General features: G+C 47.4%; 2 protein-coding genes across 6 annotated transcripts in view; one reads left to right on the top strand and one right to left on the bottom strand.

The window, feature by feature from the left end:
- The window catches only part of USP30 (ubiquitin specific peptidase 30), a 27,401-nt gene extending 7,622 nt beyond the window's left edge, over nt 1–19,779 (top strand). Inside the window, exons 4-13 of one of the 3 annotated variants that reach the window (XM_068562834.1) lie at nt 2,700–2,803; nt 7,523–7,621; nt 8,370–8,412; nt 9,537–9,631; nt 14,137–14,196; nt 14,688–14,774; nt 15,562–15,642; nt 15,738–15,957; nt 17,154–17,274; nt 18,144–19,779. In XM_068562834.1, coding sequence (XP_068418935.1) covers nt 2,700–2,803; nt 7,523–7,621; nt 8,370–8,412; nt 9,537–9,631; nt 14,137–14,196; nt 14,688–14,774; nt 15,562–15,642; nt 15,738–15,957; nt 17,154–17,274; nt 18,144–18,408 — 1,175 coding nt within the window. In that variant the 3' untranslated portion in view covers nt 18,409–19,779. Of the gene's footprint in view, nt 1–2,699; nt 2,804–7,522; nt 7,622–8,366; nt 8,413–9,536; nt 9,632–14,136; nt 14,197–14,687; nt 14,775–15,561; nt 15,643–15,737; nt 15,958–17,153; nt 17,275–18,143 lie in introns of all 3 variants that reach the window. The other 2 variants (XM_068562833.1, XM_068562835.1) reach the window with 2 other exon arrangements.
- ALKBH2 (alkB homolog 2, alpha-ketoglutarate dependent dioxygenase) lies at nt 19,756–25,131 on the bottom strand. Of its 3 annotated transcripts, XM_068562837.1 has the most exons (4): nt 24,960–25,131; nt 24,156–24,593; nt 23,146–23,344; nt 19,756–21,119 (listed from the first exon to the last, which is right to left on the bottom strand). In XM_068562837.1, exons 2-4 carry the CDS (start codon nt 24,430–24,432, stop codon nt 20,813–20,815), a joined length of 783 nt encoding a protein of 260 aa, XP_068418938.1. In that variant the 5' UTR covers nt 24,433–24,593; nt 24,960–25,131; the 3' UTR covers nt 19,756–20,812. The 3 variants fall into 3 exon arrangements, with proteins under 3 accessions (XP_068418938.1, XP_068418937.1, XP_068418939.1); XM_068562836.1 differs by having other exon boundaries at nt 24,156–25,131; XM_068562838.1 differs by lacking the exon at nt 23,146–23,344 and having other exon boundaries at nt 24,156–25,131.

Genomic DNA, 25,131 nt, shown 5'->3' with positions numbered 1-25,131 from the left:
TCACGGGCCCAGCTGCTCCGCGGCACGTGGGATCTTCCCAGACCAGGGCTCGAACCCGTGTCCCCTGCATTGGCAGGCAGACTCTCAACCACTGCGCCACCAGGGAAGCCCTGTCTGTCTTTTTGATGGGTGTGAAAGTGATATCTCATTGTGGTCTTGATTTGCATTTCCCTAATCATAGGTTATGTTGAGCATCTTTTCATGTGTTTATTGGCCATTTCTAGGGTTTTTCTGTGTTTTTGTAATGAAATGTCTATTCAGATCTTTTGTCCATTTTTTAATTTGGTTTTCAGTATTTTTGTTGTTGTTGAGTTTTAGGAGTTCCTTATATATTTTGGCTCTCAAGCCCTTATCAAACATGTGATTTACAAACGTCACGCACCCTTACAGCTGCCTAGCATCCATAATCGCAAGATATCCCGGTTTACTTAGCCATTTGCTTCCGGTGCCTTGTCTACATAAACAGGCTGCAGTGAACGTCCTTGTACATGCCCATCGTGCACATAGGCACCTCTTTCCCTGGGGTAGATCCTGAGAAAGTCATACTGCTGGATTGTAGGGTATGAAAATTAGTAGACATTGCCACATTGCCACACAGCATTGTAGGCAAAATTGGGCTGAGGGGGACATTCAGATTTTCCTTGGGAGGGTAAAAGCTAACAGAAGGGCTGCCTGGGAATGTAGGAGGAAGAAGGAAGGAACAGTACCTCTCCTGATGGGTCTCCTTCATACTGGAGGGTAAAGGTCTGACCTCAGGGTTTATTTGCACTGATAACTGGCTACTGGCCGCCAACGCTGCTGCTTCTCCACCACAGGTCACCACCCACGGCACCAGCCATGTTCCGACAGGGGTGGCGTTGGCAATGTTCAGACCCTCCAGAGTCAGCCTGCAGTATTCAGAGCCATCTCTCAAGTTCACTGACTGCAAATCAAGGAGGAGAAACAGGCTGGCTTAGTTTATCTGGAGAATCGCTGAACTCCCAGAAACTGCGTTGAGAGGGCAGGCTCCTGTATTTTTATCTCCTCTGCACTAGCAGTACTGGCCCAGTGTGATATACTGGTCCATAATAATATGCTATGGGACGGGGGATGGTCAAGATCAGGAATCAACAAACTATGGCCCTTGGGCCAAATTTGGCTTACCGCCTGTTTTTTTTTTGTTTCTTTTTTTAAATGACTTTATTTATTTATTTATTTTTGGCTGCATTGGGTCTTTGTTGCTGCGCGTGGGCTTTCTATAGTTGCGGCAAGCGGGGGCTACTCTTCGTTGCGGTGCGCGGGCTTTTCATTGTGGTGGCTTCTCTTGTTGTGGAGCAAGGCGCGCGGCTTGTTGTTGTGGCTCTAGGCGCACGGGCTTCAGTAGTTGTGGCACGTGGGCTCAGTAGTTGTGGCTCACGGGCTCTAGAGTGCAAGCACAGTAGTTGTGGCGCACGGGCTTAGTTGCTCCGCGGCATGTGGGATCTTCCCGGACCAGGGCTCGAACCCGTGTCGCCTGCATTGGCAGGCGGGTTCTTAACCACTGCACCACCAGGGAAGTCCCACCGCCTGTTTTTGTGAATAAAGTTTTATTGAAACACAGCCATGGCCATTTGTTTACATATTATCTATGTAATATGTAATATTACATATTATTTATCTGTCATCTATGGCTGCTTTTTGTGCTACATTGGCAGAGATGAGTAGTTGCTACAGACACCTGCAAAGCCTAAAATGTTTACTAGATGACCCCTTCCAGAAAAAGTTTGCCAACCCTGATCTAGATGTAATTGTAATATAAGTTCATAAGCCCATCAGATTTTATTTTTGTCTATTAGGCTTGATTCTACCTTGATTGAAAAGAAAACCACTCAGAAGACGTTTTCAGGCTGCCTCATAGAGCTTGATGCTTTGCGGTGATAATCAGAAACTCAAATGCAGGGCTTCCCTGGTGGCGCAGTGGTTAAGAATCTGCCTGCCAATGCAGGGAACATGGGTTCGAGCCCTGGTCTGGGAAGATCCCCCATGCTGCGGAGCGACTGGGCCCGTGAGCCACAATTACTGAACCTGCGCGTCTGGAGCCTGTGCTCCGCAACAAGAGAGGCCGCGATAATGAGAGGCCCACGCACCGCGACGAAGAGTGGCCCCCACTTGCCACAACTAGAGAAAGCCCTCGCACAGAAACGAAGACCCAACACAGCCATAAATAAAATAAATAAATAAATAAATAACCCCCCCCCAAAAAAAAAAAAAAAAAAAGAAGAAGAAACTCAAATGCAAACAAATCCAAGAGAAGGCCTTATGGCCACAGGAGAGAGTCATGTGGAGGGGGTTAGGGCAGTGAGTGTAGGGTTGGACCAGATGGTTGTTTAAAGGCCCTCCTGTCCCTCAGAGTTGTGAGTTAAGATCATTTTATTCACTACAAATCTTGCAACAGTAAATTTATATTGATGATAGTAATTCAGATATCTGAAAGTCAATTACTTCATTGAAATGCTGCAGCCTCATGAAAAATTACATTCATTCGACAAACACGAAGTGTCTACTAGTGTACTAAGCATTGGGTAAGGCTACAAGGAAGAATAATGAAAGAGATATAATTCCAAGGTGAATTTTACAGTCCTTACATTTTTAATTAGCTTTGACACGTTGTGCTGTGCAGGTTTTCTGGTTAGTTGTTGTGCTGGTTCACTTAATAACTGTGCTTCCTTTTTTGTTCCCAGCTTTATCCTGCCAAGAAGTCACTGATGAAGAGGTCTTGGATGCAAGCTGCTTGTTGGACGTCTTAAGAATGTACAGATGGCAGATCTCTTCGTTTGAAGAGCAGGTGAACACAACATTCAAAGCAGGTTTCCTTGGAGAATCTTTCCCACTAATGAGGTGGGGCCTGAGCTCCAGAAACAGCTGCATTGCTGCAGCGGGAAGAATAAACGCCAGCATTGACCTTGCAGTTGTCTGCCCTGTGTGGACATTTCTATGACATTTTAGACAGCCTTAGTGTCCTGAGACCAGATTGTGAACTTTATTCCTGCTCTCGCGATCAGGGGAGAGGGAAGGTTCACAGGATAGGGCCTGAGCACACAGCTGCCAAAGAGGGAAAATCTTTTTAGTTCTTGAGTGACTTTGCATTTCAGTGGATGGTGGGGACATCTGGGGCCTATTAGAGAGAGGCAGGTGGCTTTACCTTAGAGGCTCAGAGGTTCAGGTGAGACTCTTTTTTAGACTATACCTTCATTAAAAAAAAAAAAAAAATCAGTCTTCGGAGGCTGGCTTAAAGTGGCTGCAAACCTTGAGCAGCTGTCGTATGCAGTCGCAGGGCCTTCCTCCAGCCACTCCTGCCCCCCTTTTCCACGACTACAGCTTCCTTGTCTTCTTTGGTACTGGCCACCCTCCTCCTCTTCCCCAGAGGACGAGGCTGAGGCTAAGAGAGTGAAGTTCTAGGGACCGAAAATTTCGCTTCCATTGCTGTACACTTCCGGCGGTCCATCCCCGCCGCCACATTTCCAGGCTGGCCCTGGGCAGCGCTGGGTTGGCTGCTTCTGCCTCCCCCAGGTAGCCCCTGGACCAGAGCCCCTGGGCTCCCAGAACTGTGGGGCTGAAGCAGGAGGCATGTAAAAACGGAGAAGTGAGGAGGGAAGGCTTCCTCTCTCCCCTCTTCTTTAGAGATGATCTCTGTTTCCACTTTGATCTGAAGCCATGTCTGTGTTACTTCTTAAACACGACGTTGAGAGTATCCTATACTTCCTTACAGCGCTTCTCGATTAATCCATTCTATGTTGAAATAGTTTTCCATTTAGGGAATACTTTTTAAATCCTCCTCTGGTAACTGGAATTATTTAGCTACATTTTACATTTCTCTAAACTGAGAGAGTGACTGAGATTTAGTCCTTAAGAACATCAGATACCTGTCGGCTGAAAAAAAAATGCACAACCTAAAAGTTGAGAGTTAGGTTTTATTTGACTGACGTCCTGAGGACTTAAGCCCGGGAGGCAGCCTCTCAGATAGCTCTGAGGGACTGCTCCCAAGAGGTAAGGGAGGAGCAGGATATATCAAGTGTTTGCAAAAACAACAAAAACAAAACCAGGTAGTCAGAACATCAAAAGATTACTGTTAATTAAAGAAAAAACAGACATCTCAAGTTAATGAATTTAGCATTTTTCTGTGTAAGGGAAGATGCAAGGGTCTGAGTTCATTGAAATCATTCCTTCGAAATGCCCCTTAGCTGTCTAGGGCTGGTATCCTGCTTTTCTCCACCTTGAATCCCCTCAGAGGACACAGTAGGGGGCGGCTGCAGGAGCTGATGGCTTGGTGGCCAGCAACGTCCTTTGTTTACTGATATGACAGGCGACATTCTTTGCCCACATTCCTTTTCTAAGTCCTGCTCTTCTGTCAAGGACCCACTTAAGTCCCAGTTGCTCCTGGGGAGTATTTCCAGTGTCTGACACTGAGCCGCAGAGTGCCGTAGTGTGCGTGGGAAGGAGAAAGCATGTCTCTCTCTGGTTCTGTTCCTCTTTGAAGGTATCCAGAGCGTCTAGCGTGGAGCCTTGTCCACACCTTCACTATTAATGATCTGGTCATCCAACCACTTTTCAGTGTCTAAAGCTAGAGCTGTCGGGTGCTTTGGACCAGGTATGTGAATTATCTGATTGGATCCTCACCACAGCCCTGTAAGGAGTTACTGTTACTATCCCCATTTTACAGATGAGAACACTGAGGTTCAGAGCAGTCAGGTGACTTGCCCAAAGTCACACAGCTATTTGAGTGACAGAGCCAGGATTCAAGCCAGTCTGGCACTAAAGTGGCTGCTCTTCAGCTCTTCTGCGATACTGTTCCTTTTCTCAAGGCCAGGTAGTCACGTGGCTGACAGTGACAGAATAGGTTTTGGATCCGACTCCGTCCTGTCTTGGGATTTTTCTCTGTGGTGGACCCTTGCTCATGCTTCACGGGCTGGCCCAGATGCCTGGTCTGTCAGGGCTCCCCGAGCCTTGCAGGAAGAGATGATCCTCCCTCAGCTCCACGTCCAGGGCTCATTGGTCATAACAGGGCCATAGCATTGCACTGCTAGATAGTAGCAAGGCTGCCGTGTCTGCCCCTGGGTTGTGAGTCCCTGAGGGCAAGAGCCTTGCCTTACTTACCTTTGACTCTCCATCACTCTCTCGCCAACTGCTGGTCATAGCCTCAGAGGGGATTCATTCATACGTGCAACAAATACTTACTGAATGCCGGCCTCGGGAAGGGCCTGCTGAGGGCGCTGGGTGGTAGCAGCAAGCGTGACTTGCAGGGGCCCTGTGCTCAAGGAGCTCGCGGTGTAGTGAGGGTGGGGCTGCTGACCGTTCACAGGTAACCTTAACATGTGCTAAGAAGGTGATGTGAGAAAGTGTGGGAGGACGGGCGGTGAGAGGAAAGCGGCAGGGGGACTCCTTTAGAGGGGGCGGCTTCTCTAGAGACCTGAGGTTTCAGCTGAGACCTGGAGTCTAAAGAGGAGCGAGGCCCGGGGTGCTGTGGGCGCAGTGTGCCAGCCGGAGGAGCAAAGCCGGGGCGAAAGCCTCGAGCAGCTGCAAGGACACAGCGTTTGGAGAAGGACAGGAAGGGCAGGGCAAGCAGTGGAGGAGAGGGGGCTGTGAGGAGTGCAGGGCCTGGGAGGCCGAGGGCCGGAGCTGGGCTTCTGCTCTGCGTGCAGGGGGAGCCACTAGGAGCTTTGACAGGGGACTGCTTTGGCCCGACCTAACATGTGAACAGGACCACGCTGGCCTCTGTGTACAGCAGGCGTGCAGGGGGGCAGGACGGGAGCAGAGAGGAAAGCTGGGAGGCCGTGCAGACACCCAGGCTGGAGAGGGTCCGGCTCAGACTGGGGCCGAGGCAGGGCAGATGGAGAGACCTCAGGGATTCAGCGGGTGTTTTGGAGGGAGAGCCTGCAGGGCCGCTGCTGAGTGGCCAGGGGTGAGGTTAGGTCAGGGAGGGCTGGTGATGGAGGGTTCCCTGAGGAGCCCTGAAGGATGAGAGAGAGGCGGCCGCGTGAAGACCCGGGCCTGAGGTGGGAGCCGGCTTGGCGCATTCAGGGAGCAAGAGGAGGCCAGGGGCTGGGGCACAGCGAGTGGGGGAGAGGGTTCTAGGGGCCGGGGCGTGTCGGGGCTGGTCAGCTAGCTAAGAAGGGAGCCGTTTACTGCAGCAGTGGAGGCCATCGGGAGGCTGAAAGCAGAAAAGTCATTTGCCTTTAAAAACAGATCGCTCTGGTGACTGTGGACGGAGCCAAGAGTGGCAGCCCAGTGAGGATCAGCCGCATTAGAGTTCAGCGTGCATGGGCTGCCCATCCCAGGGGAGTCGGGGTGGCTTTGGCTTTGGGGAGAGGGGTGTTTGAGTTGATCCTTAAAAAGTAGTCCCCTGTGGGCTTCCCTGGTGGCACAGTGGTTGGGAGTCCGCCTGCCAATGCAGGGGACATGGGTTCGAGCCCCGGTCCGGGAAGATCCCACATGCCTCGGAGCAGCTACGCCTGTGAGCCACAACTACTGAGCCTGCGCGTCTGGAGCCTGTGCTCCGCAACAGGAGAGGCCGCGATAGTGAGAGGCCCGCGCACCGCGATGAAGAGTGGCCCCCGCTCGCCGCAACTAGAGAAAGCCCTTGCACAGAGGCGAGGACCCAACACAGCCAAAAATAAATAAATGGATAAATGAATTTATAAGAAAAAAAAAAAAAAGTAGTAGGCAGCAACTCTGCCTCTGGGTGTTCGCCCGGGAGAGCTGACAGCGGGGACTCAGATATTCGTGTAGCCCTGTTCGCAGCAGCATCGTTCACGACAGCTGCAAGGCGGAAGCAGCTCACCCGCCCATCCATGGCTGATGGATAAACAAGATGTGATAGGTGTACATAGTGGAGTTATTACTCAGCCTTTGAAAGGAAGGAAATTCTGTGCTGCATCATAGATGAATCGGCATATTGTGCTAAGTGAAACAAGTCAGTCACAAAAGGACAGATACTGTATGATTCCACTTATCTGAGGATAAGCGGAATTCATAGACAACAGAGTAGAACAGTGGGTGCCGAGGGGTGGGGGCGGATTGGAGAGTTAGTGTTTAGTGGGCGTGGAGTTTCCATTTGGGAAGATGAAAAATGTTCTGAAGATGGACGGTGGTGATGGTAGCACAACAGTGTGAATGTGCTTAATGCCAATGAGCTGTACACGTAAAAAGCTTAAATTGGATGAGTGCTTTACCACAATGAAAAAAAAACAGTAGTCAGGTAGAGCAGAGGTCAGAGCCATCTCAGTAAAGCGAAACAGGCTCAGAGACGGCTCAGATCAGCGTGAAGCCTGCCCACCCAGCATTCTTTCCTTCTCTCTCCCCTTGGGCCTCTCAGTTGAGGGCCTTTACTCGTGAAAATGTCTAGGATGTAACCATTTCCATTTAACGCACTGGGCCTTGAGAAGGTGGAAAGCAAATTTTGCCCACCTTAGCCATAGGGGGTCTTCCTGGTGGTCCACACAGGGGTGGTTCGGACGTTGCCGCGGCCTCTTCGGGCCACTCTGAAGAATGCTTTGCCCTTTGACAGGACGCTCATGAGTTATTCCATGTCATTACCTCGTCTTTGGAGGATGAGCGGGACCACCAGCCCCGGGTCACACATCTGTTTGATGTGCATTCCCTAGAGGTAAACCATTAACACTCTCAATACAGTGAATGCGGTCTGTGCATATTGAACAGGTACAGGGAATACAAATGTAATTTTCGTGTAACTTTAAACTCAAAAGTAAGATTTGATAAAAACCCAGTGGTGGGAGTGAGGCTGGGGGAGGGTCTTAAACGTCACACTTGGCAGTTGGTGACTTTGGTTAGGGATGTCAAGCTCTTAAAAACGATTCCTTGCTGCAATTTGTGTTGGGCTTGAGATGAAAGAATGTATTTTTCCCCCCTATTTAATACAGGAGAACAAGGAGCCACAGGAATGCTAAATGAATCTTATTTCTCTGGCACATTATAAATGTTAGGGAGTTGATAAAAGTTAATTAGTAAAAGGGGGGGAATATTCCGGAGAGGCAGTATGTTCAGTTGCATTTGGTGAAGGGACAGGTACAGTAACCAACCAGAGAGCATAATTAAGGCCCCTTTTAGGAAGCTTGGTTTAAAGTTGATTTTGAGGGACTTCCCTGGTGGTCCAGTGGTTAAGCCTCCGTGCTTCTAAGGCAGAGGGCTTGGGTTCGATCCCTGGTCGGGGAGCTAAGATCCCACGTGCCGAGCGGCGTGGCCAAAAAGTAAAAAAATATATAAATAAATAGAGTTGATTTTGAGCTGTGCAGTCAGCACAGAAACTTGTGAGACTTAGGAGTGGGGTGAGGGTGGGTGATCAGAGAGATTGCACTAGGGTTTTCAGCCTCTTTCTTTTTCTTGCCCTACAGCAGCAGTCAGAAGTGACTCCCAGACAGATCACCTGCCGCACCAGAGGTAGTCATTTTCCGTTGAACTATAACACGTGAGATGTGTACTTTTTAGATGTGACAATAATTTGCTTTATGTTTTCTAAAAATAATGTTTTTTCTGGTGACACGCATTCTGACTTGGAGTGTGTGTACTTGAAAGGAACTTGTGTTGTGGAAACAGTTTTAAACTGTCCCCCTGGTGAACATCTTGAATTGTTCCATCACACCCGAGCCCTGCTCAGTTTCCTCTGAACGGACTTATTTCTCCCTCAAACTAGGGTTTTTCTTTACCTTCTTGAATTGGTCCTCCGGTGAACTTAATAAGCTGAAACTGCCGTGTCCTCAGCATTTACACTTTGGCCAACTATTCCTGCAAATGATCCCTTCCTCCTTAGAAGGAAATTATTGTTTTCTTAACACTTAAAAAAAAAATGACGTATCAATTCCTTTGCACACTGGTAGTAATGAGAACAATTCTCTTTTGGGTCCATACCGTGTGCCAGGCACCGTAATATCTCATTTAAGCCTCCCAACAGCTCTATGAAGTTGGCGGTATGGAGGATAGTGGGGTCATAATTATCCCCATTTCCGGCAAACTGAGGCTTACAGGGATGAAGTCTCTGGCTCTGGGTCACATGGCTAATAAGCAAAGCCAGGACCCAGCCCAGGCTGGCCTGACTTGGAGCCCGTGGTTCCAACTAGCACACCACGCTGCTGTGTTTATTCCGCTAGCCCCCGTCCTGTCCCCCGCAAAACTCGCGTTTTTCAGAACCTGCTTATTCTGATGATTTCAGAAGTTTATCTCACTTTATGGAATGTTCACCAGTGGTATCATTCTTGTGACATCTCAAACATTTGAAGCAAATGTTTGTAAAAAGACGTTCTCAAACACAAATTTCTTTTTTAAATGTGGCTGTACCTATTATATAGAAACCACATTTAAGGACCTGTGTAAATTCTCCTGTGAAGGGAACTGGTTGTCTTTTTGATGGATTTCAATAAGGGAAGCTCTTTCAGTTTCCTTTTCAAGAACTTTTTTTTTTTTTTTCTAAAGAAGGTGTGTCTACCACATACTAAGAAGGGGGGTGAATTTTGAGGTTGGTGCCAGTGGGCTAGAGGTGGCCTTTCAAAAGGTGTTCTGTATTCCAGGGTCACCTCATCCCACATCTAACCACTGGAAGTCCCAGCATCCTTTTCATGGAAGACTTACTAGTAACATGGTCTGCAAACACTGTGAGCACCAGGTAAATACAGTACCAATACTTGATATTTTCTGGCAAGGTTTTATTTAAGTTAAGATTCATGAAGGATCCAGAGCATGGGGACTGACATTGGTGTCTGGCTTTTGTGATTTTTCTGGGGTCTGTAGGCTTGGTGGACCGACTGCCCACCCTTGGTCAGTGCTGACATATCAGTTGATTCTCAGATGTCATCTTCTGTACCAAGAGCAGCAGACCCATTGTGATTGGCAGGGTTTTGAGTCCTAAGGTTGGGTCTATACCCACGGTGAACACAACAGATTCTAGGGCTGGTTTTTTGGGGGGGGGGGTGTGTGTGTGTGTGTGTGTGTGTTTAGCTTTTGAGATTTTAAATTTTTATTATGCAGAATTTTGAGCATGATGCAAAAATAGAGAATTGTACAACTGTCACCTCAGTCAATTTTAGAATATTTTTCATCACCCACCCCTCGCTCCCGCACACACAAAAAAACCACCCCTGTACCCATTAGCAGTCATTTCTCATCTCTCCCCACACTCTGTCAGCCCTAGGAAACCACTAATCTACTTTCTGTCTCTATATAATTTGTCTATTCTGGATGTTTCATATAAATGGAATCATATAACATATGGTGCTTTGAGACTAGCTTCTTTCACTCAGCAGAATGTTTTCAGGGTTCTTCCACATGTTGTAGCATGTATCAGTACTTCATTCCTGTTTATTACCAAATAATATTCCATTGTATGGATAGACCACATTTTGTTTATCCATTCATCAGCTGATGGACATTTGGGTTGTTTTCACTTTTGCCTCATTTCAAATCTTAAGAAACAAATATTTGGTGTTTCATAATTAAGTATGATGTTTTCTTTGAGTTTTCATATTCTCCTTTTATCACACTGAGAAAGTTCTTTTCTATTCCTAGTTTGCTGAGAGTTTTTATCATGACTAATAATTGGATTTTGTCTTGCTTTTTCTACATATATTGAGATGATCTTTTTTTTTTTCTTTTATTCTGTTAATATGGTGAATTACAGTGATTGATTTTTCTAATGTTCAACTACCTTTGTGTTTCTGGGATAAATTTCATTTTATTGTGATGTCATTCTTTTTATATATTACTAGATTTGATTTGCTAACATTTTCTGAAGGCTATTCGTGTTTTATGTTTATGATTTTCTTGTAATGTCTTTCTCAGGTTTTATTATAATGGTTATTCTAGCCTCATAAAATAAGCTGGGAAGTATTCCTGCCTCTATTTCCTCAAGGTCTTTGGGTAATATTGGTATTGCTTTTTCCTTAAGTGTTTGCTGGAATTTGTTTCTTTTTCTTTCTTTAGTTCTATTTTTGCTGAATTTCTTTTGAGACTTTGCTATTAGGCACATACACATGAATTAATTATGATGAGTTGACTCTTATTGTCGTGATGAAATGTCCCTCTTTATCTCTAGTAAGACTCCTTGTCTGGAAGTCTATTTTGTCTGTTTCTATGGTATGTCTCTTTCTGTGTTCTTATTTTTGACCTATCTTTTGTCTTTGTATTTAAAGTGTGGCTTTTGTAGACAGCATGTAATCGGGTCTTGCCTTTTTATCCAGCTTCCTATCTGCCTTTTAATCGGTGTGTTTAGTCCATTTACATTTAATGTAGGTATTTATAGGGTGGATTTAGGTCTGCTGTTTTACCGTTTGTTTTCTACTTGTCTCACATAGTTTTTGTTTCTCTGTTCCTCCATTCCTCCCTTCTTTTGGGTTAATTGAATACTTTTTAGTATTCCATTGTAATTCCTCTGTTAGCTTTGTAGCTACACTTTTTTTACATTTGTGTGTGTGTGATTACATCATGCAGCGTTAACTTATCACAGTTTATTTAGAGTTAATATAATATTCCTTTGTGTAAAATGTAGGAACATTGTGAAAGTATAGTTCTCTTACCCCATCTTTTGTGCTTTGTCGTATATATTCTTTACATCTACATACGTTATAAACCCCACAACACTGTCATAAAAATTTTTGCTCTAAACAGTTATATGTGTTTAAAAGAAATTAAAAGAAAAAAATTTCACATTTACCATTTTCAGTATTCCTCAGTGCTTTCCGTAGATCCAGGTCCATTTGATGTTTTTCTCCCTTCAGTCTAAAAATATTCCTTTACCATTTCTTGCAGGTCTGTTGACAAATTCACTTAGATTTCATTTATATAAAAATGTTCTTGTTTTGCCCTTCTTCTTCTTGAAGACTGGTTTGGCTGCGTATAGAATTTTGGGTTGACAGTGTTGCTGTTGTTTTGGTTTGGTTACATTTAGGTACATTTATGCTTTTCACCAACTTTGAACATTTTTTTGGCCATTATTTTTTTCAAAAAAATGTATGCCCCATTCTCGACTTGTTAGTCCATTTGATATTGTCCCTCAGGGTCACTCAGGCTTGGTTCTTTTTTCTTCAGTCTTTCTCCTCCGTGTCCTTCAATTTAGATAATTTCTATTGACCTATCTTCAAATTTACTGACTGTCTTTTCCATCTTCAATCTCTGTTTGCTTGCCCAGTGAATTTTTCATTTTAGTTATTGTTCCTTTTAATTATATATTTCTTTTGGTTCTCTATAATTTCCATTTCTCTGCTGAGATTCTCTATTTGTCCTCCGCTAGATCTAAATAACTCTCTCTTCGTTTTTGTCCTTGAGCGTATTTTTTTTTTATTTATTTACTTATTTATTTATTTTTGGCTGTGTTGGGTCTTCGTTGCTGTGCATGGGCTTTCTCTAGCTACAGCGAGTGGGGACTACTCTTCATTGCGGTGTGCAGGCTTCTCATTACGGTGGCTTCTCTTGTTGCAGAGCACGGGCTCTAGGCACGGGCTTCAGTAGTTGTGGCACGTGGTCTCAGTAGCTCCGTGGCATGTGGGATCTTCCCGGACCAGGGCTCAAACCCATGTCCCCTGCATTGGCAGGCAGATTCTTAACCACTGCGCCACCAGGGAAGTCCCCTTGAGCATATTTATACTTCTTTAGGGTCCTTGTGCTAATTTCACCATCCAGGTCATCACCTCCTCTTCCCTACACACCATGGGTCACACTTTCTTCTTTCTTTGTTCTGTATGTCTAGTAATTTTTTAATATTGACACTGTAGTAGAGACTCTGGATTCTGGTATGTCTCTCTGAGAAATAATGAATTCTGTTCTAGCAGGCGGTTGCCTTGGCTGAGCTCAAACTCCAAACCCCATCTCTCCCAACAATGGGCGGCAGAACCTCTGCTCAGTTTTCTCAGCCTCCAGCGCAGCTTCTTGCTGAGTCCCTGGAGCCTCTTCCGTGTCTGTGTGCTTTAGGGATCAGCCATGGAATCAGGCAGGGTTTATACACAGATTTTAGGGCTTATCCTCTCTTGGCTCTTCTCTTTCTGGGATTTCCTCCAGCCTCTGTACCAGCCCTGAACTCTGTCTTCTGATACCTTAATCCTGTAAGACTGCTGCTTTTTCCCACCCAACACTGAACTGCATGGATTAGGGGGTACCCTCAGGCAAAGAAGCCACACAATACAAATCTCACCCACGGAGGTCCTGTTTCTCCAAGAATTGACTTCTTCTCCATTTCTTCCTGCTTTTGGTAGCCCTCCAGTTGTTCAAATTGTTTTGTTTTGGTCCAGATTTTACAACTGTTGTGTCAAGGAGAGTTAGTCTAGCCAACCTACCGTGCCATCATCGAAAGCAGGAACTCTTTTTTTTTTTTTTTTAATATATTTATTTATTTATTTATGGCTGTGTTGGGTCCTCATTGCTGCATGCAGGCTTTCTCTAGTTGTGGCGAGTGGGGCTACTCTTCGTTGCGGTGCGCGGGCTTCTCATTGCGGTGGCTTCTCTTGTTGTGGAGCACGGGCTCTAGAGCGCAGGCTTAGTAGATGTGGCGCATGGGCTTAGTCACTCCATGGCATGTGTGATCTTCCCGGACCAGGGCTCGAACCTGTGTCCCCTGCATTGGCAGGCAGATTCTTAACCACTGCGCCACCAGGGAAGTCCGAAAGCAGGAACTCTTAACCCTGTTTTATCATTTGTTGTTTTGGGGCTTTTTTTGCAGCTAATAATATAACATGCACATCTTTCCATATAATCATGTATAGTTCTACTACACTATTTTTAATATAGTATTCCATTCTATAATATATGGACATGATATAATTTATTTAATCATTCCCTAGAATTTTCACCAATTCACATTTTGCTGTCATAAATGATGCTGTGATAACCACATCCTTGTAGTTATGTTATCCATGGTTATTTCCTTAGGATAAAAATCCCAAAATTGCTGGGTCAGGTATGCTATTGTATAGTTTTTCCAAGATATCCTTTAGTATTATTGTAGTTCTTATGTTTACAAGGTTGTTCTTAATAGAATTTGCTTCTAGGTAAGTACATTATGTTTGACTATGTTACTGTTGGGCATGTAAATATTAAACTGTTTTATAGGCATATATCTTCCCATCTATAAAGCTTTGAATTGAACCTAAGTCCTTTCTGGATTTTCTGCAATATGTGTTTCAGAGTCCCGTTCGATTTGATACCTTCGATAGCCTTTCACTAAGTATTCCAGCTGCCACATGGGTATGTAGTGATCTGTGGTTTACTTGGGGTCTGTTTTGGAGACATTTGAATCTGAAAGGGCTCTGATACATTTCGTGTAGCTCAGCTACTACACATGACTCAGACACATGGTTGGTTGAACCCGTCTTAGTTTTAATCTGTGGTACCTTGGCCTGTCTTGGGGGGAGAAGGTGGGCATTTTCTCTCTTGCTGCAGAAATTTTGGCTTTTTTAAACACACAACACACACACATTAATCTCAAATTCAAAGCTATCTACAAGAACATGGAAGCCCATAACTTTCTGCAGTGTTATGTCCTCATACCCTTGAATCCGTCCATAAGAGCAAATCCAGGATGCTCTGGGCGCCCCATTTGTTCAGGAAACACCCAGTTGTGTCTGTGAAGCTTCACTGCCCGCCTAAGCAGAATAAAGCTCTGGGCTTCACACTGTTAACAGTTTCAGTCTAGCTCTCCTTGCATTGTAATCATGAATGTTCTTCTTGTGCTGTAGGGTCATCCACTGACCCTGGACCACTGCCTTCACCACTTCATCTCATCGGAATCCGTGCGGGATGTCGTATGTGACAACTGTACGAAGGTATGGCTTTAACCCCAAGTGCCATTTCCCAAGCCGGCTCACGTGTCCTGATACAGCGCTTCCCACACCGTCGGCCCTGAGCTCTGCCGACTACCCCCAGAGGCTCTCTGCAGCCACAGCCACATCCATCTAAGTTGCTGAGGAAATTGGCAGCCCACGGACCAAATCTTTTTCCCAGATGAGTTTGGTTTCGTCCACAAAATGTTTAAAGAAAAAAATTTGAATGCCATGCTTTGAGGTGGCACAGGCCCGCTCCAATTCACTGCAGTTGCCTCCGTACCCTCCTGTTTCACATCTGCTTCAGCTGAGCGACCTGCCCGACTCCCCCGAGCAATTAAACATCACCCTCTGAATTAAGAGGAACTGTGGGGGCCAGAAATTTTGAAGACACAGAACGAAACAGATGACATGCTAGTGTCAGTTTCAGTGTGGCCTCTTTACTTCTTGTGCCTCCACGGTCACCATTAGTTAATGACTAAAAGAGTGAAGACAACTCACAGATAATTGGGCAGCTGAGTTCCTTCAGCAGGTGGACGTCAAGTGCCCAGTGAATGCACTTGTAATGCCAGCCTGACCCGCAGCTCTCCCTAGGGGTCCTGTTTCAAGAATTTCTGCAGAGGGCCTTCCCTGGCGGTCCAGTGGTTAGGACTCTGCGCTTTCATTGCCGAGGGCGTGGGTTTGATCCCTGGTCGGGGAACTAAGATCCTGCAAGCTGCGCAACGCTGCCAAAAAAAAAAAAAAACCAAAAAAAAAGAATTTCTGCAGAGAGATGTTTCCTTTATTTCAGATTGAAGCCAAAGGGACGCTGAATGGGGAGAAGGTGGAACACCAGAGGACCACGTTTGTCAAACAGTTAAAACTAGGGAAGGTGAGCCCATGCCGCATGCCTGGCCGGCTCTGCTCCCGAGGGCCCCCCGGGTCCCGCTCCCGACCTGCGGCTCTTTCCGTCTCTCCCACCCGCAGCTCCCCCAGTGTCTGTGCATCCACCTCCAGCGGCTGAGCTGGTCCAGCCACGGCACACCCCTGAAGCGGCACGAGCACGTGCAGTTCAACGAGTTCCTGATGATGGACATCTACAAGTATCGCCTCCTCGGACACAAGCCCGGTCACCGCAGCCCCGAGCTGCACGAGAAGGCGGGGCCTGCACTGGAGCTGCAGGATGGGCTGGCAGCCCCCAAGCCAGGTGCCTGCCCGAGGGGCCAGCGCAGCTGGAATTTGCGGCACAGAGAGGGATCTTCTCGGTTCCTTGTGCCACAAGGGCCAGGCTTGCCCGACGGCTGCTTAAATTCTTGAGAACAGCAGGATTGGGGGTGGGAGAGGGAAGGTTTTGTAAAAGAGGTTTAAATGATATAGTCATGAGATGTCTAGTTTTTAAAAACTCTCTGACAAATGAAAAACTACAGGCAGGAAAGCAAAAGGTTGCTTTCTGGTCTTCTGACTAAACAATAATTGGCTCACCTCATTCCAGTGAATTTCTTCTCTTTTCTTCCCCCCAATACAGTCACCTTGTTTAGACAGGAACTGTGGGGAGGCAGTGTCCTGGCTGAAGATCCCCGAACATCTTATTTGGGTTGATCCTTCTTTACTGAATTGCTTGTTGTCTGATCCCATTGCCATCCTCCCTTGAAGCTAATTATTGAATCAGGTCCCAGTGAAGCCAGGTAGCTATTATCACTCTGTCTCACTGAAGAGAAAACCGAGGCTCCCAGAGGCTGATTGGTCCAGGGGCAAACAGCAGACGGGGGATCTGGTACTGGAATGAAGTGTTGGGACAGTTTTGTAAAGGTGTTGTATGTAATATGTTCAGTTCTTTGTAAATGAGGAAAACTCACTGACTTTCAAGGCTCCAAGCCTGAACTCGCCAACCGTGTGCCAGGACTGTCTTCCCTGCACCCCACCTTTCCCCACCTAACACCCCTTACTACCATAATTCTTTCTTACATCCATTTGTGTGGCCTGGCAGGACATCATTCACAGGGAGACCGAGCTTTGTCCTTTCTCAGCAGATCAATAGTTTAACATTGGGAGCAGCTGGGGCGGGAAGAGGGCCCAGTTTTAAATCAAGGACCTCTTTGCCCTGGCTTCCTCTTCTCCCTGGCAGGGGTGCAGGTCTTTAGCAAACAGGGCTGGGAATCTCAAAGCTTCACAAAGCTGTCAAAGTGAGCAGGAGGCTAGGAGCTGGGTACGTTGTTTCCTATTTGGGGTTAAAGCAGGCGGAGACAAAAAGGGAGTTTTATGCACCAGCACAGTACAAAATCAACTATCTGTTTTTCTTTTGTAGCCTTATTGCGGAGTTAAATTTCAAGCTAATCCAAACCATGTTTTGTTTACCCAAAGCTGCTGCTCACTTTCATTGCCTTTGGCCTTTTTCTCTTGCAGTTCGGAATCCCCCGGGGGGCACCAAAACACAGATTCTCATGAACGGCGCCTGCTCCCCGTCTTTCTTGCCCACGCTGCCAAGCCCGATGCCCTTCCCCCTCCCAGCTGTTCCTGACTACAGGTGAGCCACTTTTTAGACGCATACGCCTCATTCACTGATGGCTTTAAAGATAAGAATTATAATAAAGTCCATAAAATGTAAATGTTATGTGTGTGTATACATGTACATATGTATGAAAGTATGTACATAGACTATAAAGAAAGAAATTAAAAAAGTTTTTGGGACACCACCTAAAGATAGATTGCCAGTTAAATCTTTTTTTTTTTAATAAATTTACTTATTTTATTTATTTATTTTAGGCTGCATTGGGTCTTCGTTGCTGGGCGCGGGTTTTCTCTAGTTGCAGAGAGTGGGGGCTACTCTTCGTTGCGGTACGCGGGCTTCTCATTGCGGTGGCTTCTCTTGTTGCAGAGCACGGGCTCTAGGTGTGGGCTTCAGTAGTTGTGGCTCACAGGCTCAGTAGTTGTGGCTCGCGGGATCTAGAGCGCAGGCTCAGTAGTTGTGGCACACGGGATTAGTTGCTCCGCGGCATGTGGGATCTTCCCGGACCAGGGCTCGAACCCGTGTCCCCTGCATTGGCAGGCGGATTCTTAACCACTGTGCCACCAGGGAAGCCCTCACCAGTTAAATCTTTGTCTTCCACTCTGTAAAGTTATGTGTGTGTGTATGTGTATGTGTGTGTGTGTGTGTATTTGTGTGTGTGTGCATATACTACACAACATACATACACTCACAGAATGGACAGTTGACCAGGCCAGACCTGTATTTACAGGTCTCTATTTCAGTGGTTGCATAGTCTTCAGTTGTCTAGCTGTACCATTGTGTCAGTCCCCTATTGTTGAACATCTAGGGTTTTTTACTCTTCGCTTTTGCCTCTAAAGCTTCCGCGTTGTACTTGTAACCCACTGGCGTTTGTTCCTACCGTTCAGCGCCTCCGCGTACCTCTTCCAGCTGGTGGCAGTTGTCGTCCACCACGGAGACATGCACTCGGGACACTTCGTGACCTACCGACGGTCCCCGCCTTCGGCCAAGAACCCTCTCTCCACCAGCAACCAGTGGCTGTGGATTTCTGATGACACCGTCCGCAAGGCCAGCCTGCAGGAGGTGCTGTCCTCCAGCGCCTACCTGCTGTTTTACGAGCGTGTTCTTTCCAAGATGCAGCACCAGAGTCAGGAGCGCAAGTCTGAAGAATGACTCTGCCCCGGCCCCGAAGCTAGAGCTGATGGCTCCGTCCAAACTGTGTGTGTGTGTGTGCGCGCGCGCGCGCGTGTGTGTACGTGCTGTGGTGTGTACGTGCAAGCAGCCCCACTAGAGTCCTGCAGCCTTCTGGCGTGTTCTAAGAGCAGGCTCCACACAGGAGCTGGTGGCCCCGATTCAAACGAGGTCAGGCTCCCCGCACAGCTCTGCCCGTGCGCACCAGGGCGGCGGTGTCGGGCTAGGAAAACAGTCATTGTGTCTAGAGCGTGTCTTGTCACTCACCTGATCCAGGTAATTAAAAGAAACCAGACTCCAGAAGCCACCTTTTTTAGATTCTGATACATTAGGTGTTCTCAGAGGGGAGTTTAACTTTGTCTGATCCTCCAACGTGTCAGCATAGATCTTTTATTTTTAATAAGCAGTCCCATAAAAATGGTTGAATTAGTGAAATTATTAAAGGCAACAACTTCGAAGAAAAAGTGCCTTTCACTCTCAATTGCTTTCGTAGCATGTCCCTTATGGAAAATACACCTCATCTGGGAATCATATAAACAATTTTTCAAAAGCTCTGTACCTTCCAAAGTTACCGAATGGAGAGCAACAGAACAGTTTAAAGACGCCTGATGCACACCCGCCTTCCCTTTTTATATGGCTTTTTCTAACCTTTCGATTCTTTATATGTGGTAAAAGCTCATCTGCCAAATCTGCCCCTCGGGGAAATTCTTTCTCTACTTTGTCAGTTACAAGTGACCAGCTTTCTCTTTGCTGTTATCTTTTGTATCCTGGACTCCGAGGTGTGATTATCGCATATTATAGAACTGTGTGAACAGCCAGAACTCGGTGGCCTGTGTGCCACACCTACGACTCCTCCGCTCTGTAGAAAACCCTTTCTCACACAAGGACCCCACGGTGGACAGCTATTCTCATCTATTTATTTATTGCCCATAAAGAGCTCCTGAGGTTTACGGGTGGAGCCGGGGGCTGTGTCGGAAAGAAAAGACAATCCTGGCCTCCATTTGAGAGCTGGATTCTGAAAGAAGGGCACTGACCTTCGGGCTGCTGCCTCTCTGGACCTCAGTTTCCTCATCTGTAAAGTGAAGAGTTAGATTCCATGACCATCCACGTCCAGCCCTTGCCACAAAAAAGAAGTTTAAAAAAACTTTTTGAACATACAATTATGGCTGATATCTAGTACTGTCATTCTGTTCTAGGTCCATATTCTAAATGTATTTGTTTCCAGTAGCCTCATACAAAAAGGTCTCTCTTGGGCATCCTCCCGTCTCTTCAGGTAAGTCTAATGAAGGCAGCCCAGGGCCGAAGGAATTTCAATGACACAGGGGTATCTATGTTTTAGCTAGGCTCTTTTATTTAAAAAAAAAAACAACAAATGCAGACTGACTCTTCAGAGGTAAGATTTGTAATCAGACGCGTCCAAAAGGTCACCTGAGGTCGGGCTGAGGACTGTGCTTCCCCTGGTGGGGACCAGCTGGCAGACGCTCCCAGACAAGGCCTTGGCGTCAGCTGAAAGCGCTAGAGGCCCAGGCGATCCCCATTCCCCCAGGCCCAGCGTGCATCCCGAGGACTTGGAACTCTCGCTATTGACAGAACGGACTGTGAAGTTCTCCAGGCCACACACCTCAGGGAGAAAGGAGCCGCACAAAGCTTCTGCTCTGTTCACGGCAGACGTCCCTTCCTGACTCCTTACAGACCCCGGCTTTGACGGTGAAAGGCACGTCCCCGTGGTACCCGCGTCTGGGGGAAACAAATGCTCAATCACGTGACCTTAACCTTTCTGGCAAAGTTGTAGCTTTGAGCAACTGCTGCTCTGCCGCTGCTTACGCTTTGCAATCTGCCATTAAAGAGAGATGCCGGGCATGAACGGGGCTCATCCTTTTAGCGTTCAGTTGTAAGCAGATCTTTGGTCGGAGGGATTGAGCCGCGGTTGTAAATGTGAATGATCTCCGTGCAAAGCCTCTTCCCCTGACTTAAAGGCGATTTTCTCATTTTCTGTAAATCATTAGGTATTAAGTAGCAGCCAAATACTCTTATTTCTAGCTTTAAGTTATTTACAAAGTCGCTTCTTTCTGCAAAAACCTAAGTTAAACTCGTAGTTTATGCCATAATAACTGCTGATTTATGTTTTTGCTAAAGGTACCTTTTGTATCTGCTGTGTATTATAGCAATAAAAGAATCATTTTGTTAGGAAAAGAATCAACTGGTATTCTTTCGTAATCCACCGATTCGATACAAACATCCTGTTTCTGAGTTCAGCATTGTATGTAAGAAGCCCTGCGCTTGGGTTAAACCTTTTCCATGTTCCCTGTTGGTAAAGGAAATGCCAGCTCCCTCTTGGAGTAGAGAAGGAAGGAGCTAACAGAAGTACTAGCTGTTAAAAACGTTTTTACTTTGCAATAGGCAGGATTTTCCGAAATGTCAGGTTGACCCGGGGAGCCAGAATCTTCTTTCGGACGGGGAGACTGTGGTACCAGTGAGTGTTGGTTGGGTGGTTCATCATAAGTAAGCTTCCGTGGGCCAGCTGGAGCCTGACCACCCCCAGCCTCCGGGAGGGGTGCTTCCCCCGGGAATCCTTATGCCGGAAGAAGAAGTCTCTGCAAGCCCCAAAGGAGACAGAGGCGATGGGGCTCCCAGGAGCCAGTTCTCTCTCATCATCTCTGTGCTCACCAATGTGGTCATGGCCGTCTTTGTACCTGCAGTGAGAAAACAAGCAGAGTTCACAGAACAGCCCTCTGTGGAAACATGCCCACACCCAGAGCCCTCGTTTGCCTGCAGAGAAACAGTGCCACAAGCACAGGTTTCTGCAGGGGCTGGAGGGCTGTATCTGGTCCACAGATGAGGCAAGTCTTTCAGTTTGTTATCAGCCGTCTTTGATCACACGCTTTAAAACCAACAGGGAGGGGCTTCCCTGGTGGCGCAGTGGTTAAGAATCCGCCTGCCAATGCAGGGGACACGGGTTTGAGCCCTGGTCCGGGAAGATCCCACATGCCACGGAGCAACTAAGCCCATGCGCCACAACTACTGAGCCTGCGCTCTAGAGCCCACGAGCCACAACTACTGAGCCCACACGCCACAACAATTGAAGCCCACATGCCTAGAGCCCGTGCTCCACAACAAGAGAAGCCACTGCAATGAGAAGTCCGCGCACTACAACCAAGAGTAACCCCTGCTCCCCGCAACTAGAGAAAGCCCGTGCGCAGCGACAGACACAACACAGCCAAAAATAAAAACAAATTAAAAAACAAAACAAAACAAAAACAACCAATAGGGAATTCCCTGGCGGTCCAATGGTTAGGACTCTGCGCTTCCACTGCAGGGGGCCCAGGTTTGATCCCTGGTCAGGAAACTAAGATCCCACAAGCCATGTGGCATGGCCAGGAAAAAACAAACAAACAAAAAAACCTCACCAATAGAGGCCAAACACGAGTCTTAGAGTTCTCCTGTAGGGTTTGTATGTGTAAACCTTCATCGCGTAAGACGGTTTCTTCCTACACTTAGAAGAAAAGCCGTATTCCTCGCCCAGTCTGGCCCCTGCTGGCCTCTGAGCTCAGCCCATACCCCTCTTTCCCTCATTCACTGCCTTCCAGCACCTCCAGCGGGATTTCCACTCGAGACACCCCAGGCTCCCTCTGCTCTCCCTCCAGGTGCCTGTGTGGCTCATGCTCTCTCTCGGTTTAGTCACCAGCTCAAACGTCACCCCTCCGTGAACCCTCCTCTAACCATCTCCCCTTAAACCCAGAGCTCTCCACCAGGGTGACTCTGCCCCCCAGCGGGCACTAGGCGATGTCTGGAGACATTCTGGTTGCTCTGACCAAAGGGACCCCTGAAAAAAATGCACAATCTAAAAGCTGAGAATTATGTTTCATTCCGTGGACAAAACTGAGGACTTAAGCCCAGGAGGCAGCCTCTCAGCTAGCTCTGGGGGACTGCTCCGAAGAGGTAAGGGAGGAACCGACAAAACATGGTCGTTAGAACATCAAAAGATTACTGATAATCAAAAGAAAACCAGACATCTCGAGCTAATGAATTTAGTGCTTTTCGGTGTATGGGACGGTCTGGGCTCACTGAAATCATTCCTTTGATATGCACCTCAGCTCTCTGGGGCCAGTATCCTGTTCTTTCCCATCCTGAGTCCCCTCAGGGGGCACCACTGGGGGTGGCTGCAGGGGCTGAGGGCTTGGCGATGGCTATGTCTCCATCCTGAGTTCCCTCAGGGCTACAGTGGCTTGATGGCCCGGCATCCTTCGTTGGATGATCTGGCAGGCAACATTTTTCATTCACAGGGTGGTACTGGCATCTGGTGGGTGGAGGCTAGGGATGCCGCCCAACGTCCTGCAGTGCACAGGTCGGCCCCAGAAAGAGGATTATCTGGCCCAAAGCGTCAAGAGTGCTGCTGCTGAGAAACCCAGACTCCTTCCTCCCAGCCGTTCTTAGATCAGCCTGTTTAATGTTCTACGAGACACTTATCAACGTCTGAAGTTATCCTGTTCACCTGTTCATCAGTTTGCAGCCTCTCACTCCCGCCATGGTGAGAGCTCCATAAAGACTAATTGCTTGTGTTCCACTACTACTCCCCTAACTACACTGAAGAATTATTTGTTGTACAAATGAGTAAAGTACGGTGGAATCCTAAACTCCTCTTTTTGGAAGAGACAGGAGATTTATAAAATTCAGTCCACTGTCCTCAAAAGCAAAAGGTAAAAACAGTTAGGGTGTCACCTGTTGACAAGCACGAAGTTGAAGGTCTGTCCAGTCACTAAAGAAACGCGATCCCGGATGCGCTCTAGGACAGGGACCCAGGGCTTTGGAGACAGAGTAAGGCCTGAAAAGGTGTAGGTCAGCCCAGCGTCACCGTATGTCGCCTGCTTCCTTGGGACATTGTGCCACTTCCCAAACACCTGGATCCTGGCCAGCGCACCTGTGCAGGGGAAACATGGCAGCGCCTCAGACCATCCACACTCACTCCCTGAGTATTCAGAAAAGGAAGTAAAACAGGAATAACATCTAAAGCCCCGACCGGGGACCCCCTCCTCAAAAATCACTGTGGCTCGCCCAAAACGTTCATGTGAGGACAGTGATCCTTGTCCGACACTTGTAGAAACACAGCCCTAGTCCAAGTTTTTTATAAAAACACCCTAACTTAATTGCTCAGTAGGACCGTAATACAGAGGCTGAAATTGGAGCAAAATGAACTTAGGTTACACGCTAGCGCGGTGATTTTGCCAACTGTGGGGACAAAGGGCGTGGGCATCGATGGAAGATGGTGCTAATGCAGCTCAGGATGGAGGCTGGGTCTCCCGTGGGCATTTCCACGTCTCCCCGTCCCCGTGCTCTGCCACCTTGCAGCGGTTCTCAGTGTGTGGTCCCCGGGTCAGCAGCATCAGTAGCACCCGGACACTCTAGACACTAGACTGCAGGGGAGGGCTAGCAATGGTGTTCTCACAAGCAACAAAGTCCTCCAGGTGACGCTGAGAACCTCGTGCGTAGGAATTACCTGGTAATTTACCATCTCTCCGCTCTCAGTGGACAGGAGATCCCTGTTACTAATTAAGTCTGTATCCCAAGCACCCAGCAAGTTGCTTGGCCCAGAGGTGCCCAGAATATGTGTTGAGGCAATTAACAAACTCATCTGTAATTAATGGCTCCTGGGTTCAGATTTCCCTGAACACGGACCACTAGTTTTATTATCCAACAAGCCTTCCACACACACCCCACCGTCCCCTGCTTACCTGTAAAATATTCCACTTCTTTCTCCAACTCTTGGAAAATCTCATCTGCTTCGGCTTTGCCAAACAGGACTGTGTAATCGCAGTCCAGGCCCTCAGCTCCAATGTGCCTCCAGCTGAGGCCTGCCGAGTGGACTCCACTCCCCGGGGCTGCTCTCCTGGGCTTTTTCCCGCTGGTCCCCTCCTCTTCGGCCAACCCTGCTGGGCCTCCTCCGGTCTGCTCTTGCTCCCTCTTTCCCATAAGGCCCCTGACAGCCCCCTTCACCAGGAATCTGTCCATCTAGTCTCCACAAAGCAAACACCTGGTAGCCAGTGGCCAGCCCAAGAGAGAGAGAGATTGCCCAGGCTCTGTCCCAAATGCCAAAATCCAGTCTGCAAAGTGGTCTCACAGTGGCATTCCTCCAGGTTTTAAGTTTCCATTTTAAAGTTTAACACCATGTCCTATAAAGGAAGAGATTAAAGCTGGCAGGATCCCTCCCACACCTGAGTAGGTATTAGAATCAGCTGCCTAGCTTGCAAAACCCACGTGTGCCTGCCCTCCACCCGCAAACATCCGAATTTTTAAAGAAACATCCACCCCCCGGAATTCGCATGCCAATGGCAAACTTGGAAACTGCAACCCAAACCCTCACTTTACATATGGGGAAACTGACACACTGAGAGGGGGAGAGGTTTGCTCAAAGTCACCAAGAAAAGTATGTCTCTCTCTCCCTTCCACCCTGCAAAGGACAGGCTGGGGGGTGGGGGGTAGATAACTGGCCGGCCTCCCACGCAAGTATTAAAACAGGCAAGTATTGCGATCCTTACAAGGGCATGATTCTGAATCTAAATGTAACAACGGTTAAACGTGGTCATACACCAGCACGCCGAATTCTGATAGAAAATAAGAATTGTAACACGTGCGGAGGCTGGGCGGTGCCGAGGGTTCTCTTTAAATTCTCAGCTCCCGCGAAGCTCCGCTTCTTCCAGACACTCTAGA

Source organism: Eschrichtius robustus, chromosome 14 (assembly GCF_028021215.1).
Source record: "Eschrichtius robustus isolate mEscRob2 chromosome 14, mEscRob2.pri, whole genome shotgun sequence".
In the NCBI taxonomy this organism is placed as follows: domain Eukaryota; kingdom Metazoa; phylum Chordata; class Mammalia; order Artiodactyla; family Eschrichtiidae; genus Eschrichtius; species Eschrichtius robustus.
This window is presented reverse-complemented; position numbering and strand designations above follow the sequence as displayed.

Bases quoted from the DNA above. Each gene is read 5' to 3' on its own strand.
- ALKBH2 (XM_068562836.1), bottom strand. From the start codon at position 24,432: ATGGACAGATTCCTGGTGAAGGGGGCTGTCAGGGGCCTTATGGGAAAG. The intron at 23,345-24,155 runs GTAAGCAGGGGA...TCCCCTGCACAG, and splicing joins AGAAGTGGAATATTTTACAG to GTGCGCTGGCCAGGATCCAG. The intron at 21,120-23,145 runs GTGACACCCTAA...TTCTCACTGCAG, and splicing joins AACTTCGTGCTTGTCAACAG to GTACAAAGACGGCCATGACC.